This window comes from Trichomycterus rosablanca, chromosome 24 (assembly GCF_030014385.1).
Source record: "Trichomycterus rosablanca isolate fTriRos1 chromosome 24, fTriRos1.hap1, whole genome shotgun sequence".
Classification (NCBI taxonomy): Eukaryota; Metazoa; Chordata; class Actinopteri; order Siluriformes; family Trichomycteridae; genus Trichomycterus; species Trichomycterus rosablanca.
In genome coordinates this window covers 9279001-9299241 of record NC_086011.1, presented here as the reverse complement: position 1 = coordinate 9299241, position 20241 = coordinate 9279001, and the positions used below count along the sequence as shown (strand labels likewise).

The 20241-nt window shown below is 42.4% G+C and overlaps 1 protein-coding gene across 1 annotated transcript in view; it reads left to right on the top strand.

Annotated features, from left to right (window-relative positions):
- mdfi (MyoD family inhibitor) overlaps nucleotides 1-20241 on the top strand; it is a 59100-nt gene that overhangs the window by 13747 nt on the left and 25112 nt on the right. The window contains exon 3 of the mRNA XM_062986871.1: nucleotides 16884-17018. Within this exon, the coding sequence (XP_062842941.1) occupies nucleotides 16884-17018 (135 nt within the window). The remainder of the gene's footprint in view (nucleotides 1-16883; nucleotides 17019-20241) is intronic.

Genomic DNA, 20241 nt, shown 5'->3' with positions numbered 1-20241 from the left:
CGAGACATGTTGAGCAACTTCATATCAATGCTCAAGGTCCTCGGCACTCACTAGCATTGTTTATTTACATTCCCGTTGATTTCCAGAACAGCTCTGTGACTACATACAAGTGTTATTTAAGTGAAGAATATTGTGTTTCCGTGTTTATAATACTCATATCACCGAGTTCTGTCAAAACGATCCATGTAAAGCCAGTCAAACACCCTCGGTCGGTCCTTCACCCCTCCTTTGCCATTCTTTTCACTAATTCTGCAAATTTGGACGGATTCCAGCACAAGGCTTTCAAGCCGTGTCCGCTTTCACTCCTGGCCAGCTTACAAGCTCCGATTAGACGCCTATTGTCTTAGAATGAAGGCTTAGCGAAGACGTAGGCTAGCTATCTGCACGTCGGTGTGGCGGATCAGACATGGGAGGGTAGTTAATTATTTTCTATTTTCCCCTTAATTGCACCCCTGAGGGGTCACAGCGACGGAATCGTCTGGTATAGCTTTTATTTTATTATATCCCAGCAGAGCTGTTCACAAGTCACAAAATACGAGTCCGAGTCAAGTCACAACTCAATATAATATACACAAAACATATATTGAAAATGTCACCTTGATCACCTTGACCGACCAGGCTGTCAGGTGCCTTGTTGGCACCGCTGGTCACAGCATTTCCTCCATTCCTTTCTCGATCTTGCCATTCTTGTCCACATTGGTCCCATTCGCGATCTAATCTCGTCTTCCCATCTTCTTGGAGGCCTTCCGAGTGGTCTTTTCCGCTCGCGCGGATACCACTCGACAACTGCACGGGTCCACCTGTCGTCGGTGAACCGTGCGACGTGTCCTGCCCACCGGAATTTACTCCTTCTGTACTCCGCGATCACGTCCTTCACTCCACTCCTGGCCCGGATTTCCTCGTTCCGGATGTGCTCTCGCAGTGACAATGATTGAAAATGTAGCATAGAAATAAACAAATATGTAAGTTCAGATAAAAAACAACAGATTAGCAACTGTATTTTGCCATTTTACTTAGTGCCTTTACTATCCTAGTCATTGTGCAAAAGAATGTAATTTCCGTAACAAGAAGGAACCAGTTAAAAGCTTAAACTGATACAATTTGTTTTCATTGCAAAACAAAAGCATGATAAATCACAGCACAGTGGACGAAATCCAAAACACAGAAAAAAAAATCATAACCACTGCTTACCTTAGCTTATGTTCTTCCAGATGCTATTAAATTTATAACCGTGTGTCCCATTAGGAATATAATCCGTTATTTTGTAAATGTGCTTATAATTAAAAACCTCCAAACTTTTCCCGGTTGTAAAGTAAAACACGAACTCGTTAGAAAGCCAATCGAGCGTTTCATTGACACATCATCTGTGTAACGCAAACTGAATGAATTCAAATAACAGCATTTCTTACTAACAATTAAAATCAGAAGGTCTGATTGGTTCAGAAAGCGCTCTTTCAAGCATTAACGCCAATTCTGTAGGAGCGTTCTAGAGATTCCAATCCAAAGGTAACAATGTTCAAATGTGTACTGTATATATATATATATACAGTGTATCACAAAAGTGAGTACACCCCTCACATTTCTGCAAATATTTCATTATATCTTTTCATGGGACAACACTATAGACATGAACCTTGGATATAATTTAGAGTAGTCAGTGTACAGCTTGTATAGCAGTGTAGATTTACTGTCTTCTGAAAATAACTCAACACACAACCATTAATGTCTAAATAGCTGGCAACATAAGTGAGTACACCCCACAGTGAACATGTCCAAATTGTGCCCAAATGTGTCGTTGTCCCTCCCTGGTGTCATGTGTCAAGGTCCCAGGTGTAAATGGGGAGCAGGGCTGTTAAATTTGGTGTTTTGGGTACAATTCTCTCATACTGGCCACTGGATATTCAACATGGCACCTCATGGCAAAGAACTCTCTAAGGATGTGAGAAATAGAATTGTTGCTCTCCACAAAGATGGCCTGGGCTATAAGAAGATTGCTAACACCCTGAAACTGAGCTACAGCATGGTGGCCAAGGTCATACAGCGGTTTTCCAGGACAGGTTCCACTCGGAACAGGCTTCGCCAGGGTCGACCAAAGAAGTCGAGTCCACGTGTTCGGCGTCATATCCAGAGGTTGGCTTTAAAAAATAGACACATGAGTGCTGCCAGCATTGCTGCAGAGGTTGAAGACGTGGGAGGTCAGTCTGTCAGTGCTCAGACCATACGCCGCACACTGCATCAACTCGGTCTGCATGGTCGTCATCCCAGAAGGAAGCTGACGCACAAGAAAGCCAGCCAACAGTTTGCTGAAGACAAGCAGTCCAAGAACATGGATTACTGGAATGCCCTGTGGTCTGACGAGACCAAGATAAACTCGTTTGGCTCAGATGGTGTCCAGCATGTGTGGCGGCGCCCTGGTGAGAAGTACCAAGACAACTGTATCTTGCCTACAGTCAAGCATGGTGGTGGTAGCATCATGGTCTTGGGCTGCATGAGTGTTGCTGGCACTGGGGAGCTGCAGTTCATTGAGGGAAACATGAATTCCAACATGTACTGTGACATTCTGAAACAGAGCATGATCCCCTGCCTTCGAAAACTGGGCCTCATGGCAGTTTTCCAACAGGATAACGACCCCAAACACAACCTCCAAGATGACAACTGCCTTGCTGAGGAAGCTGAAGGTAAAGGTGATGGACTAAACTCAATTGAGTACCTGTGGCGCATCCTCAAGTGGAAGGTGGAGGAGTTCAAGGTGTCTAACATCCACCAGCTCCGTGATGTCATCATGGAGGAGTGGAAGAGGATTCCAGTAGCAACCTGTGCAGCTCTGGTGAATTCCATGACCAGGAGGGTTAAGGCAGTGCTAATAATGGTGGTCACACAAAATATTGACACTTTGGGCACAATTTGGACATGTTCACTGTGGGGTGTACTCACTTATGTTGCCAGCCATTTATACATTAATGGCTGTGTGTTGAGTTATTTTCAGAAGACAGTAAATCTACACTGCTATACAAGTTGTACACTGACTACTCTAAGTTATATCCAAGTTTCATGTCTATAGTGTTGTCCCATGAAAAGATATAATAAAATATTTGCAGAAATGTGAGGGGTGTACTCACTTTTGTGATACACTGTATATATATATATATATAATGTATGTATGTATGTATGTATGTATATACAACCATAACATTAAAACCACCTCCTTTTTTCTACACTCACTGTTCACTTTATCGGCTTCACTTACCATATAGAAGCACTTTGTAGTTATACAATTACTGACTGTAGTCCATCTGTTTCTCTGCATGCTTTGTTAGCCCCCTTTCATGCGGTTCTTCAATGGTCAGGACCACTACAGACCACTACCTCTCTTTCACTGCTGGACTGAGAATAGTCTAGTCAATAGATAAGCTATCGTCTCTGACTTTACATCAACAAGGTGGACCGACTAGGTAGGAGTGCCTAATAGAGTGGACAGTGAGTGGACACGGTATTTAAAAACTCCAGCAGCGCTGCTGTGTCTGATCCACTCATACCAGCACAACACACACTAACACACCACCACCATGTCAGTGTCACTGCAGTGCTGAGAATGATCCACCACCCAAATGATACCTGCTCTGTGGTGGTCCTGTGGGGGTTCTGATCATTGAAGAACAGGGTGAAAGTGACTAACAAAGCATGCAGAGAAACAGATGGACTACAGTCAGTAATTGTAGAAGTACAAAGTGCTCCTATATGATAAGTGGAGCTGATAAAATGGACAGTGAGTGTAGAAACAAGGAGGTGGTTTTAATGTTATGGCTGATCAGTGTGTGTGTGTGTGTGTGTGTGTGTGTTTATATATGTATGTTAACACATGCTGACCCTAGAGATGCTTGTTGTTCACAAGTAATTTTTTTTCGCAAGTCATGAGTCCGAGTCATTTGAAACGAGTCACTGTGTGTATCTGTATCCGAGACGTTTGACTTAGCAGCGCCATCTTGTCCTCACGGCCCAGTTGATTTTCAGAACCGGTGTCATTTTGTATCAATATTGTTTTTTTAAGTGCAGCATTGCAGCATGTCACGTTATAAGACGCATAATCACTTCTTTAAGGGAAATCTAGAGGTCTAGAGGTGCACGTGGTATGAATTTGTGACCGGATGAATGTAAAGATGGTATGAACCAGGAGAAAGAAAGAAAAAGACTCTATTGATGCTTTTTTCTTCGCTCTAGGTGTCGAGTGCTGTTTTCACTGTATCTATTCATCCTCTGCATTCCCTGAGAGTCTCATACACACACACACACACACACACATGGATAAATACAACCAGACATACTTTCACACCCCACACACACACATTTATCCTCTCTAACCAAACACTCGCTCATACAGACTCTTAAAAACTTTATCCCGATGCATAAATATTGGCACACAGTCTATACAGCGTGCAAATCACTACTACTATACATCTATAGATCTACGTATATAGACATCTAAAGGGGGGCCCATGAATACACGTTTGATGAGTTTGGTTCCACTGAATTCCAGTGACTGGTACAGAGCCGTGACACCACCCCCATTGAAGATTTTCGGGATATATCGGAATGCTGATTGTGAGCTGGACCTTCCTGTTCGACATTGCCTGACCATATCTTGACCATATACAGTTGATGCGTGGTCGTGTAGGAGGATTTTCTATGCTTTAAGTACACAGACCAAGCATAACGTTATGACCACTGACAGGTGAAGTGAATAACACTGATTATCTCGTCATCACAGCACCTGTTAGTGAGTGGGAAATATTAGGCAGCAGGTGAACATTTTATAAGCGTAAGGATTTGGGCCAAATTGTGATGGCTAGACGACTGGGTCAGAGCGTCTCCAAAACTGCAGCTCTTGTGGGGTGTTCCCGGTCTGCAGCGGTCAGTATCTATCAAAAGTGGTCCAAGCAAGGAACAGTGGTAAACTGGCGACAGGGTCATGGGTGACCAAGGCTCATTGATGCACGTGGGGAGCGGAGGCTGGCCCGTGTGGTCCGATCCAACAGACGAGCTACTGTAGCTCAAATCGCTGAAGAAGTTAATGTTGGTTCTGATAGAAATGTTTTAGAATACACAGTGCATCACAGTTTGTTGTGTATGGGGCTGCATAGCCGCAGACCAGTCAGGGTGCCCTGTCAGGGTTTTACATCACGTGGGAAACACATGGCACCAGGATGCACTATGGGAAGAAGGCAAGCCGGGGAGGCAGTGTGATGCTCAATGGTCTGGGCAATGTTCTGCTGGGAAACCTTGGGTCCTGCCATCCATGTGGATGTTACTTTGGTACGTACCACCTACCTAAGCATTGTTGTAGACCATGTACACCCTTTCATGGACACAGTATTCCCTGATACCTGTGGCCTCTTTCAGCAGGATAATGCACCCTGCCATAAAGCAAAATGGTTCAGGAATGGTTTGAGGAGCACAATAACGAGTTTAAGGTGTTGACTTGGCCGAACCATGGAGGCCCCACGTCACAACTTACCGGAGTTAAAGGATCTGCTGCTAACATCTTGGTGCCAGATACCACAGCACACCTTCAGGGGTCTAGTGGAGTCCATGCCTTGACTGGTCAGGGCTGTTTTGCCAGCAAAAGGGGGACCAACATGATATTAGGAAGGTGGTCATAATGTTATGCCTAATCAGTGTAACTTCTGGCTGTATTTTTGCCTTGTTTTTCTTTCCCCTTGTGCAAACTCTCACTCAGGCCACAGACGCAGACCAGAATAAACCGAATGACCGAATAAAAGACGCCTTTGTTAGATAAAGTCTACTTGAAATACACGCTGCGTCACCGTTGGCCCCGCCGGCCGTGATTAAGACTATCGACTAAAAGTAGCATCATTTTTCTTCACCTCATTTTTCTCATCTTCTTTCTGCTGCGCGAGCATGTGTATCAACCTCACCGGGTTTTAACGAGCGATGGTTTTAATCAGTCTAGGTAATTAACTTCCACCGCAATCGCCCGACACATCGGTCTTCGAGGTCCGCCTCGCGCTTTTGGCAGGGAGTGAATAGTTCGTTTCAGTCTCAAGCCAAAACTGCAGACGCAACTTCGCGACTTCTGAAGAATTAAATCTTAAAAGGTTTATACAACGCTAAATCAGAAAAAGTTGGGACAGCATGGAAAATCAAATAAGAGTTTCCTACATGAACCTGAGATATTTCATGTTTTGTCTGCTCAACTTAATTTCATTTATTAATAAACATCCATTCCTGCATTTTAGACCTGCAACACATTCCGAAAAAAGTTGGGACAGTAAAGCATTTACCACTTTGTAATGTTGGCATTCATTTTCACCACACTTACAAGATGTTTTGGCACAGAGGATACCAAGTGATTTAGTGTTTGGTGTTTATTGGGGACAGGTCAGGACTGCAGGCAGGTCAGGACTGCAGGCAGGCCAGTCCAGTACCCATACCCTCTTCTTCCGCAGCCATGCCTTTGTAATGTGTGCAGCATGTGGTTTTGCATCGTCTTGTTGAAAAATGCATGGACGTCCCTGGAAAAGATGACGTCTTGAAGGCAGCACGTGTTGCTCTAAGATCTCGATGCACTTTTCTGTATTAATGCTGCATCACAGAAGTGTAAATGACCTTTGCCAAGGGCACTGACACAACCCCATACCATGACAGACCCTGGCTTTTGGACTTGTTGCTGATAACAGTCTGGATGGTCTGCAGCACACGACATCCATTGTTTCCCAATAAAGACCTGGAATGCTTATTCGTCTGACCACAATACACGTTTCCACTGTGCGATGGTCCACCCTAGATGCCTCCGAGCCCAGAGAAGTCGACGCCGCTTCTGGACATGGTTAACATAAGGCTGCTTTTTTGCACAGTAAGTGGCATTTGTGCATGTAACTCTGTATTGTAGTGCAAAGGTTTGCCAAAGTAATCCCTCACCCATGTGGTTATATCAGCTATTGTCGAGTGGCGGTTCTTGATGCAGTGCCGTCTGAGGGATGGAAGATCACGGGCGTTCAGGTTAAGCTTTACACACTGAAATTCCTCCCGATTCCTTGAATCATTGAATGATATTATACACTGTAGAGGGAGAAATATGCAAATCCCTTCCAAGCTGTACATTGTTTTTAAACATTAAACATTTCACCTCATTACTAGCCCTAAATTGCCCCCCAACTTTTTTTGGAATGTGTTGCAGGCCTGAAATGCAGGAATGGAGGTAAATTAACAAATGAAATGAAGTTGATCAGACAAAACATGAAATATGTCAGGTTCAAACTGTCCACAATCAAATAAAAGTCAAACTAAATGTTAGGAACACTGTGTTTTTATTTTATCTGCATGTTCCATACATTGTAAATTGGTCCGAGCGATAGTGTTCCATTAAGAGCAAAATGTCAGCACCGTTCTCTGAAAGGTCTCCGAAAGTTTCGTCAGCGCGGGAGCCTGTGAAAGTTTTTGATTTAAGCGTCTGGTTCTCGCCAAGCTCCCTGTATCAGCGGGGTGTAAAACATCCCTAAGACTCTTGTCAGTTTATTTTCTTCTGTCGAGTCGACACGTCTAAACCGGTGTTCTCTTTTCTCTTTCGCTCCAGTGACTGACTTCTATACAGGTATTAGCGGGGGGTTGTTAGGTGTTAGGAGACGGAGACGACCCGGCATCCGAAGAGGCGGATAGGGAGGGTTGGGAAGGACTGAATGAATTTCAAAGTGTCCCTGTAAAGCCACACGGCTCCTCTAGCTCTAATACCAGACCTCGTATGTGCAGACTTTAAGCTCCTGAAAGACTGACTGTGCTCTCACCAGCCTCCGGGGAGTAAATAAGCCAGCGCTGCTTGCTGGGGGGGGGGGGAGTCGACCGAAGGAAAAAGTTTCTCCTGCTTAACTTTTTCGGATCAGAGCCAAGAATTCAAATACATTTCTTAAAATATCAACATAATCAACGTCATTCTAATTTTCTGTAATGAGAAATTAACGGACCACACACACAAGTGGATCCGTCCTGACTGTTTATCTTGGGTTGGGACCGGCAGAGATGTTCACAAGTCACAAAATACGAGTTCGAGTCAGGTCACGAGTCTTTAGGCTAGAGTCCGAGTCAAGTCACGAGTCTTTAGGCTAGAGTCCGAGTCAAGTCGTGAGTCATTAGGCTAGAGTGTGAGTCAAGTCACGAGTCTTTAGGCTAGAGTCTAAATCAAGTCACGAGTCTTTAGGTCAGAGTCAAGTCACGAGTCTTTAGGCTATAGTCAGAGTCAAGTCACGAGTCTTTAGGCTAGAGTCCGAGTCGAGTCGCGAGTCTTTAGGCTAGAGTCCGAGTCGAGTCACGAGTCTTTGGGCTAGAGTCCGAGTCAAGTCGCGAGTTTTTAGGCTAGAGTGTGAGTCAAGTCGCGAGTCTTTAGGCTAGAGTGTGAGTCAAGTCACGAGTCCTTAGGCTAGAGTCCGAGTCAAGTCACGAGTACAAATTGTCACACGTAACTAATGTTAACACATGCTGACGTTAGGGACTCTTGTTGTTTACGTGTCATTTTTTTGCGAGTCATGAGTTGAGTCCGAGTCATTTAAAACGAGTTCGAGTCAAGCCTGAAGTCGCTGTGTGTGCGACTTACATGTGACTCCCCATCTCCTGGCACTGGTAAGTGCACCTTCCAATGGCTGTTTCCCAACCCCCTCAGACATTAACCAATCTGTCAGTGCAGAAGCTTGACCGGCTGATAGCACCACTGAGATTCGAATCCCAGATCGTAGCAGTATTGGGCTTGTGTAGTTTATTGCTGCACCAATCATTATCGAGTGCCCTACTCTCTATCAAGAAGTTTGGAGTTTTTTTAAACACCGTGTCCACTCACTGTCCGCTCTATTAGACACTCCTACCTAGTTGGTCCACCTTGTAGATGTAAAGTCAGAGACGATCGCTCATCTGTTGCTGCTGTTTGAGTTGGTCATCTTGTAGACCTTCCTCTACAGTGGTCACAGGACGCTGCCCATGGGGCGCTGTTGGCTGGATATTTTTGGTTGGTGGATGATTCTCAGTCCAGCAGTGACAGTGAGACAGTGTCTGATCCACTCATACCAGCACAACACACACTAACACACCACCACCATGTCAGTGTCACTGCGGTGCTGAGAATGATCCACCACCTAAATAATACCTGCTCTGTGGTGGTCCTGTGGGGGTCCTGACCATTGAAGAACAGCATGAAAGGGGGCTAACAAAGCATGCAGATGGACTACAGTCAGTAATTGTTGAACTACAAAGTGCTCCTATATGAGCCGGCCAATTTGTAATGTTCTCATTGTCCAAAACCCCCCATTGTCATAATATCGTACTCAGAAACTGCTTTCAGCGACATATTTAAACCGTCCAAACTATTTTCATCCAGCCAGTACAACTGGTATCCATTAAATCTTCTGGTAAAGAAAGATTTGCCAGTTTCTGCCTTATAGATTCCAAGTAGCAATCTCAGATACTAGCTCTTTCCTGTTATTGTGGGAAAAAATCATAAAAAAAGTAAGAGGGCCTCCTAAGGCTAAACAGGAAGGCACATTGTTTACTGGATCTTTATGACCAAAAGCCGCAGCAACATATTTTTAATCATACACATATTTATTTTTATTAGAAAACGTATGGGCTGTGTTTACAAGTTTCCATATGTTTCTTAGCTCAGGGGTTCACGCGTGTAGTATGGACATGAAGCATTTGAAACCTGTACTATGTCTGATTCCAGTTAGAGCATATGGCCAAAAGTATGTGGACACCTGCGGTAAAAATTGCATTGGTAAGGTCAGACGCGAACATTGGACAAGACGATGGATATTCACTTGTAGTAGATGTTCAAATTCAATACTATGAAAAAGTTATAGACCTCATTGCAATGGCTGTGGCGTAAACACCCCAAATTAAACACTTGAAGGGTGTCCATATACTTTTGGACTACTGATTATCTCTTCATCACGGCACACTGATAATAACAGCCATAACCACCTCCTTGTTTCTACACTCACTGTCCATTTTATCAGCTCCACTTACCATATAGGAGCACTTTGTAGTTCTACAATTACTGACTGTAGTCCATCTGTTTCCCTTTTATGCTGTTCTTCAGGACACCCACAATACCACCACAGAGCAGGTATTATTTAGGTGGTGAATCATTCTCAGCACTGCAGTAACACTGACATGGTGGTGGTGTGTTAGTGTGTGTTGTGCTGGTATGAGTGGATCAGACACAGCAGTGCTGCTGGAGTTTCTAAATACCGTGTCCACTCACTGTCCACTCTATTAGACACTCCTATCTAATTGGTCCACCTTGTAGATTTAAAGTCAGAGACGATCGCTCCTCTATTTTTTATTTGCTCTGATGGAGTTTTTAAACACCTCACTGTCACTGCTGGACTGAGAATAGTCCACCAACCAAAAATATATCCAGTCAACAGCGCCCTGTGGGCAGCGTCCTGTGACCACTGATAAAGGTCTAGAAGATGACCAACTCAAACAGCAGCAATAGATGAGCGATCGTCTCTGACTTTACATCTACAAGGTGGACCAACTAGGTAAGAGTGTCTAATAGAGTGGACAGTGAGTGGACACGGTATTTAAAAACTCCAGCAGCGCTGCTGTGTCTGATCCACTCATACCAGCACAACACACACTAACACACCACCACCATGTCAGTATCAGTGCAGTGCTGAGAATGATCCACCACCTAAATAATACCTGCTCTGTAGTGGTCCTGGGAGAGTCCTGACCATTGAAGAACAGGGTGAAAAGGGGCTAACAAAGCATGCAGAGAAACAGATGGACTACAGTCAGTAATTGTAGAACTACAAAGTATACTGTACTGTAATATGTATTTGTGGTAGTTTTGTCATTCAGAACCCATGAGTTCCATGTCACTTAACAAACTGGCAATTCCTCCCGATGTATGATGGGATGATGGATTCCACTCCTTCTTTTTTTCCTTCACTGAGAAATAAGGTGTATTAAAAGGACAGTTTTATGAGATCTCTCTGGACTGCATTAGCAGCGGATTATGATTGAGTATTACGGCGTAGCACATAATGATGGCTCAGCTCCAGTCGTTAATGCTCGCTGATCCAGACCAGTAGGACTCCAGCGGCCGTTAAGACCGTGTTTGTGGGTAATAAAGGCTGTTTTTTGGGTCACGAAGAGGAGCCGAACATGTGACGCTGAGCATAATCTACAGTCTACCGCACACAAAGAAAGCCGCAGTTCAAATTACCCTGTAATTCAGTTCTAGAAAGTTCCTCAGCCTTCCAACTTCTTTGGGCTGTATTTCTTTGCTTATGTCTCCACTGTTAAGTCTGTCTGTGTCTTTTTTTTCTCTCTCTCTTTAAACACACAGCGTGACTTTTGATGACATGTCTTTCGTAACGGGCTTTTGTTTGTTTAATTGGTGCACGCTGGACTGTGGTTTATGTACAGATTCTACACTATATGTGCCAAAAGTATTCGCTCGTCTGCCTTCACACACATATGAACCTGAGCGACGTCCCATTCTTAATCCATAGGGTTGAATATGATGTCGGCCCACCCTTTGCAGCTATAACAGCTTCGACTCTTCTGGGAAGGCTTTCCACGAGGTTTAGGAGTGCGTTTGTGAGGTCAGACACTGACGTTGGACGAGAAGGCCAGGCTCGCAGTCTCCGCTCTAATTCATCCCAAAGGTGTTCTATCGGCCAGTCAAGTTCTTCCACACAACTCGCTCGTCCATGTCTTTATGGACCTTGCTTTGTGCACTGGTGCGCAGTCATGTTGGAACAGGAAGGGGCCATCCCCAAACTGTTCCTACAAAGTTGGGAGCATGAAATTGTCCAAAATCTCTTGGTATGCTGAAGCATTAAGAGTTCCTTTCACTGGAACTCCTAAAAACCAACCCCACACCATAATCTCCCCTCCACCACACTTTACACTTGGTACAATGCAGTCAGACAAGTACCGTTCTCCTGGCAACCGCCAAACCCAAAGTAATCCCTCACCCATGTGGTTATATCAGCTATTTTTGAGTGGTGGTTCTTGATGCTGTGTCATCTAAGGGTAAGATCATGGGCATTCAGGTTAAGCTTGCGCCCTTGGCCTTTACACATTGAAATATCTCCTGATTCCTTGATTGGTTTAATAATATTATGCACTGTAGAGGGAGAAATATGCAAATCTATTCCAATTTTTCTTTTAATCATTTTCTCACACACTTGTTGACAAACTGGAGATCCTCTGATCATCTTTGCTCATCAAAGACTCAGCCTTTCCTGGACGCTGCTTTTGGACCAAACCATGATTACAATGACTTGTTTGGAATCACATCATTATTATTACTAGCCGTAAATTGCCATCGTCCCAACTTCTTTTGGAATGTGAGCAGATTAAACATGAAATATCTCGGGTTCAAACTGTCTGCAATCAGTAAGGAACACTGCATTTTTATTTTAGTTACATTCTCCATACTGTCCCAACTTTTTCTGATTTGGGGATGTACTTTAAAGTCTATGTCATGAACAGCACATGTGCTTTGCTCCATTACAAACTGGACGACTTGGTGTCAGAGACAGTGGTGGCCTAGTGGGTAGAGCTTTGGGCTACCATCCTGAAGATTGTCGGTGTGAATCCAGGCTGTGCCAACTGACACTGTTGCTCAGGTGTCTAAATACTTTTGGTCATATAGTGTTTCTAAAGCAAACTATATCGTACTGCGATAGTACACTGGACGACGTGGGATACTATTAATGCTACAAAATGTGCAGCACGCCCTGTTTGCGTCTAGTATGAAGAAGCTGAAACGAGCTAGTCCAGCCTCCGACGATCCAGATGTTGGACCTCAGAGGAGGAAATGGAGAGGAAAGCTTATCATATGCTGAAAGGTGAAAACGTCCTGAGGAACATGAGAAAAGGATTGCTCCTGGAGTCTGGCAGTCATGCTGTCATCATATGCTCCATATTCTTCAGGAAGTGTCCTAAACGGCTAAGCTTTCAACTCTCCCCGTTTCGTCGTTTCCTTGACCCCTCTCTTAAGCTCCACCAGTCTTTAACAAAACCAACCTTTTCTGTCCCGTCCTCAATCTAAAAAAATCTCAGAAAGATATCCACCTCCCAAAAAAAAAAGAATAAAAAAACACTGAAGGCAGCCAAAAGCCGGCAAAGAAAAACAGGAGTCAGCAAGCGCCAGTGACTAAAGCAAATAAACAGAGAAGCGAGCGGTGGAGCTGCAAAAGGAGGGCGCTGTGGGTATTTACCGGACAGCAAATAAAGCCCAGCTGGCTCCCATTTGGCCAGGAATGACAGAGAGAGGCTGTTGAGTAAAATACAGCTTAGCACTGTTTTACCTTCCCTGTTTTCTCTTACCTTCTCTCTCTCGTTATTGTATACAGTATTTTTTGTCTTTTATTTGATTACATTTTTGGTTCTTTTCTCTCATTTAGTTCATCAAGCTTTACTGATGGCTTTGTTTTTAACTGCTCTTTAATTCTTAATTCCCTTTTTTATTCTCATTTCCTTCTTTCCCTTTCCTTCCTTCCTTTTTTCATTTTCTCCTTTTCTTTTCTTGTTTTTCTTTCTCTTCCCTTTTTTCTTCTTTGCTTTTTTTTCTTTTCCTTTACCTTCCAATTTCCCCTTTCTTTCCGTTCCTTCCCTTCTATTTCCCTTTCTTTTTCCCCTCCTTGTCTTTCCTTTATTTTATTTTCCTTTCTTTCTTTCCTTCTTTGTTTTCCTTTTCCCTTCTGTTTCCTTTCCTTTTTCATTTTTTCCCTCCTTACTTTTCCCTTTTCTACTTTTCTTTCATTCTCTTCCTCTCCTCTCCCCTCCCTTCCCTTCTTTTCTTCTTTTCTTCTCTTCCTTTCTATTTGGTTCCTTTTCCTCTTTATATTTTCATTTCCCTTCCTTTCCTGTTCCCTTTGTCTTTCCCCTCTCTTCCTTTCCTTTCATTTCCCTTTTAACTTTCCTTTCCTTGTGTTTTCCTTTTCCCTTCTCTTGCCTTTCTTTTCCTTTTCTTCCCTCTTCTTTTTTTCACTTCCCTTAACTTCCCTTCTCATTCAGTCCTGTCACTTTTCTTTTCACCGTTCCCCTCACTTCCCCTATTTTTCCCCTTTCCTTTCCTTTTCCCCTCTCTTGCATTTCTTTTACCTTTTTTTCTTTTTCTTTCTTTCCCAGTTCTGTTCTTTTCCTTTTCATCATTCCTTTCACTTCCCTTATTTTTCCTTTTTTCATTTCCCTTTGCTTTTTTTCTTTTCCTTTCCTTTCTTGTTTCTCTTTCTCTTTTTTCTCCTTTCCTTCTCTTCCCTTCTATTTCTTTCTTTTCCTTTCCTTTCCTTTCCTTCTTTTCTCCTTTCCTTTTCATTTTCTTTTATTTCCTACTTTTCCCTTTTCTACCTCCCTTTCATTCTTTTCCTCTCCCCTCTTTTCCTTTCTTTTCTTCTTTTCTTCCTTCCTCTCCATTCGGTTCCCTTTCTTTCTTTTCCCTTTCCCTTTTCCGTTCCCTTTCTATTTTCCTTTCCCTCCTTATCCCGTTCCTTTTCTCTTTCCCCTTCTTTCCTTTCCTTTCCTTTTCTTTCTTTTCCTTTCTTTCCTTTCCCTTTTTTTCAGTCCCGTTTCTTTCCTTTTCACCGTTCCCCTCACTTCCCTTATTTTTCCTTCTTTCCTTTTCTTTTCTTTTTCCCTCTCTTCTCTTTCTTTTCCTTATTTTCCTTTCCTTTTCTTTCCTTTTAATTTTCTTCTCTTTCCTACTTTTCCCGTTTCTACTTTCCTTTCATTCTCTTCCTTTTCATTTGGTTCCATTTCTTTCTTTTCCTTTTTCCTCCCCCATTCCCCTTCTCTTTCCCCTCCTTTCCTTTTCTTGCTTTTCCCTTTTCCCCTCCTTTTCTTTATTTTCCTTTTATTTCATTTCCTTCCTTTCTTTTACTTACCCTATTTTTCTTTCCTTTCATTTATTTACTTTTCATTTTTCCTTTAATTTCCTTTACTTTTCTTCTTTCCCTTCCCTTCTGTTCCTTTCCTCTTCATTTACTTTACTTTACTTCCCTTCCCTACCTTTATTTACTTTTTATTTTCCCTTTCCTATCCTCTTCCTTGCCTTTTATTTCTTTCCCTTTACCTTCCCTTATTCCTCTCCTTTTCCCCTTTTCATTTTTTTCCTTTCTTTCCCTTCCCTTTCCTTCTTCTCTGCATTTTCTTGTAACATACATATTTTGTTACCTAATATTTATTACTTCATAAAGAAATATAAAATTTATTTTTCTGCTGTCAGTTTCTTACTTGATTTGCTATGTCTCACTTTTTTAGTTTCTCTTTTTTTGTTTCTATGTTTTCCTTTCCTAGTATCACCTTTGATCTACTTATCTTTACTCATTCCCTTGTTGCCTTATGTGTTGTTATCTATGTTTTTTTTTTACTTTCACATAATTATATTTATTTCCTTGCTTTGCCTTTTTCTTTTCTCTCATGTCTTAGCTTGCCTTGGGTTGCCTTTTTATTTCAATTATTTTTCTTTTTTTGGTTTACTTTCATTTCTATTATCTTTTTCTATAATGTCTTTGCCTCTAAATTTTTTTTTCAATTTTCTGTTTCATTTTGATTGAAATTCCTGTTATTTCCTTGCCTTGTTCTTACCTGTTCTTGTATTTTAATGTTTTATCATAATTTACTTGTTCTATCCCTGCTTGAACTGCCCCCCCCTTTTTTTTAACCTTACTCTGTTTTCTTTGTTTTCTTTGTCAATTTTGATTTTTATTACAAATTCTTTCTTATTTTTTTTTCTTTTCTTTTATGCTTTTCTCCTGTCTTTCTTTTCCTTTTCTTTTTTTATTTGTTTCTTTGCCTTACCTTCTATGTCTAACCAATTATTATTATTATTATTTTTACATTCTTATACATTTGTCTCCATGCATGTTGTTTTATTCCTTTCTTTTTTACATTCCTTTTTTACATTTTGTTCTTTTCTTAAACTTTTCTAATTTCTCGCTTCATATTTTTGCATTGATTTTTTTATTTTATTTACTTTTCTCACTTTTTTGGTAATTTATTTGTTCCTAAATTTTTCTTGTCTTTTTTTTTACTTTAACTTTCTTGCTGTCCTCTTATTTCCTTCCCATTTTTTCTCCATTCCTTTAATTTTTGTTTTGTATTTATTTTTCCCTTATTTTTACTCCTAATTTCCTTTTCTTTACTCCTAACTTCTATCTCACTATCTCACCCTTACTCACCCCATTTTACTTATCTTTCATTCCCTTGTTTCTTGTAACCTATTTTCTTAATTCCTTCCACTTTTCCTTATCAACCTTTCTTTTCTATTTCTTAGACTTCTATGTTTTTCTCCTCTCTACCCATACTTCCCTCCTACTTCCTGTTCGTTTCTCTGCCCTTTTCTCCTCACTTAGGCCCAAACCTGCCTCGCTTTGATGTTCGTCCCGGTTCAGGCTCTCTCAGACAGCGCTGTGTAATTACTCGGCCGCAAAATGAGCCTGCTTGGCTCCAGTGTTTGCGTAAAAACACATGCATGCCCACACACACGCACTACACACATACACACATGCTGTGCTGTGCGCTGTGCATGAATTCTTCTTTGAATATAAACATTCATAGCGCACCCACCCCCCCCCCACACACTCGTGCATGTACAGGCACGTACTGTTGCGGCCAGAACAGTGATGATCTTGCAGAAAACCTCCTGGACATGCCATGCTGGCATCCCTGCCAACTAGAATTCTCTAAACAGATGCAGTTTCCTCCTCGTAAATTTACCCGAGAAGACACAGAACATGTGAGCTCAATATTTACCCCGTGCAAGTTGTTTTTTCCTGAGCTCATTAACGTTGTTTAGAACCACACGTTTTGGATGCACGCTTGACGTGCGTTTCACCCCGTCTGTGTTCTCTAACCCTCAGGTAAAAATGGGAACAGTGAGCACACACGGCAGGAGCCTACGTGTCACTCCGGAAATAAAACAGATGTTAGAGACAACGGCAACAACAACAACAGCCTATCCAGCATGGACATCACACCTAGCAAAAGCATCACATGTAAGTTATTAGTTTTTTTGAATTTCCGACTTGGGGTCGGTTCGGAGGTAGACTTGATGTTCATAGGAGTACATAGCAGATTCGGAGTACAGTGGTACCTTAAAACTCGACGTCAAAGGCGTCGAGTTTCAAGGTATTTTTGTTTTTCATAAGGATGTATGGGAAACCTGTTAATGCGTTCCATGGTCCTGTGGAACTGCATATATTTTAGGTTTACACTGAAAATAACACAAATATAATATAAAACACTGAAATACAATTAGAAACAGTTAAAAATCCATATAAAATACAGTAAAACCCGCAATTTACCTTTACTTCTTTATTGTTTCCTTGTGCTTCTTAGTCGTGGAGATGCTTGATCTTATATATATATATATATATATATATATATATATATATATATATATATATATATATATATATATATATATATATATATATATATATATATATAATATATATATATATATATATATATATATACAGGGGTTGGACAAAATAACTGAAACACCTGTCATTTTAGTGTGGGAGGTTTCATGGCTAAATTGGACCAGTCTGGTGGCCAATCTTCATTAATTGCACATTGCACCAGTAAGAGCAGAGTGTGAAGGTTCAATTAGCAGGGTAAGAGCACAGTTTTGCTCAAAATATTGCAATGCACACAACATTATGGGTGACATACCAGAGTTCAAAAGAGGACAAATTGTTGGTGCCGTCTTGCTGGCACATCTGTGACCAAGACAGCAAGTCTTTGTGATGTATCAAGAGCCACGGTATCCAGGGTAATGTCAGCATACCACCAAGAAGGACAAACCACATCCAACAGGATTAACTGTGGACGCAAGAGGAAGCTGTCTGAAAGGGATGTTCGGGTGCTAACCCGGATCGTATCCAAAAAACCTAAAACCACGGCTGCCCAAATCACGGCAGAATTAAATGTGCACCTCAACTCTCCTGTTTCCACCAGAACTGTCCGTCGGGAGCTCCACAGGGTCAATATACACGGCCGGGCTGCTATAGCCAAACCTTTGGTCACTCGTGCCGATGCCAAACGTCGGTTTCAATGGTGCAAGGAGCGCAAATCTTGGGCTGTGGACAATGTGAAACATGTATTGTTCTCTGATGAGTCCACCTTTACTGTTTTCCCCACATCCGGGAGAGTTACGGTGTGGAGAAGCCCCAAAGAAGCGTACCACCCAGACTGTTGCATGCCCAGAGTGAAGCATGGGGGTGGATCAGTGATGGTTTGGGCTGCCATATCATGGCATTCCCTTGGCCCAATACTTGTGCTAGATGGGCGCGTCACTGCCAAGGACTACCGAACCATTCTGGAGGACCATGTGCATCCAATGGCGGTGCCGTGTATCAGGATGACAATGCACCAATACACACAGCAAGACTGGTGAAAGATTGGTTTGATGAACATGAAAGTGAAGTTGAACATCTCCCATGGCCTGCACAGTCACCAGATCTAAATATTATTGAGCCACTTCGGGGTGTTTTGGAGAAGCGAGTCAGGAAACGTTTTCCTCCACCAGCATCACGTAGTGACCTGGCCACTATCCTGCAAGAAGAATGGCTTAAAATCCCTCTGACCACTGTGCAGGACTTGTATATGTCATTTCCAAGACGAATTGACGCTGTATTGGCCGCAAAAGGAGGCCCTACACCATACTAATAAATTATTGTGGTCTAAAACCAGGTGTTTCAGTTATTTTGTCCAACCCCTGTATATATATATATATATATATATATATATATATATATATATATATATATATATATATATATATATATACTGTATATACAGTGTATCACAAAAGTGAGTACACCCCTCACATTTCTGCAGATATTTAAGTATATCTTTTCATGGGACAACACTGACAAAATGACACTTTGACACAATGAAAAGTAGTCTGTGTGCAGCTTATATAACAGTGTAAATTTATTCTTCCCTCAAAATAACTCAATATACAGCCATTAATGTCTAAACCACCGGCAACAAAAGTGAGTACACCCCTAAGAGACTACACCCCTAAATGTCCAAATTGAGCACTGCTTGTCATTTTCCCTCCAAAATGTCATGTGATTTGTTAGTGTTACTAGGTCTCAGGTGTGCATAGGGAGCAGGTGTGTTCAATTTAGTAGTACAGCTCTCACACTCTCTCATACTGGTCACTGAAAGTTCCAACATGGCACCTCATGGCAAAGAACTCTCTGAGGATCCTAAAAGACGAATTGTTGCGCTACATGAAGATGGCCAAGGCTACAAGAAGATTGCCAACACCCTGAAACTGGGCTGCAGCACAGTGGCCAAGATCATCCAGTGTTTTAAAAGAGCAGGGTCCACTCAGAACAGACCTCGCGTTGGTCGTCCAAAGAAGCTGAGTGCACGTGCTCAGCGTCACATCCAACTGCTGTCTTTGAAAGATAGGCGCAGGAGTGCTGTCAGCATTGCTGCAGAGATTGAAAAGGTGGGGGGTCAGCCTGTCAGTGCTCAGACCATACGCCGCACACTACATCAAATTGGTCTGCATGGCTGTCACCTCAGAAGGAAGCCTCTTCTGAAGTCTCTACACAAGAAAGCCCGCAAACAGTTTGCTGAAGACATGTCAACAAAGGACATGGATTACTGGAACCATGTCCTATGGTCTGATGAGACCAATATTAATTTGTTTGGTTCAGATGGTCTCAAGCATGTGTGGCGGCAATCAGGTGAGGAGTACAAAGATAAGTGTGTCATGCCTACAGTCAAGCATGGTGGTGGGAATGCCATGGTCTGGGGCTGCATGAGTGCAGCAGGTGTTGGGGAGTTACATTTCATTGAGGGACACATGAACTCCAATATGTACTGTGAAATACTGAAGCAGAGCATGATCCCCTCCCTCCGGAAACTGGGTCTCAGGGCAGTGTTCCAGCATGATAATGACCCCAAACACACCTCTAAGACGACCACTGCTTTATTGAAGAGGCTGAGGGTAAAGGTGATGGACTGGCCAAGCATGTCTCCAGACCTAAACCCAATAGAACATCTTTGGGGCATCCTCAAGCGGAAGGTGGAAGAGCGCAAAGTCTCGAATATCCGCCAGCTCCGTGATGTCGTCATGGAGGAGTGGAAAAGCATTCCAGTGGCAACCTGTGAAGCTCTGGTAAACTCCATGCCCAGGAGAGTTAAGGCAGTTCTGGGAAATAATGATGGCCACACAAAATATTGACACTTCAG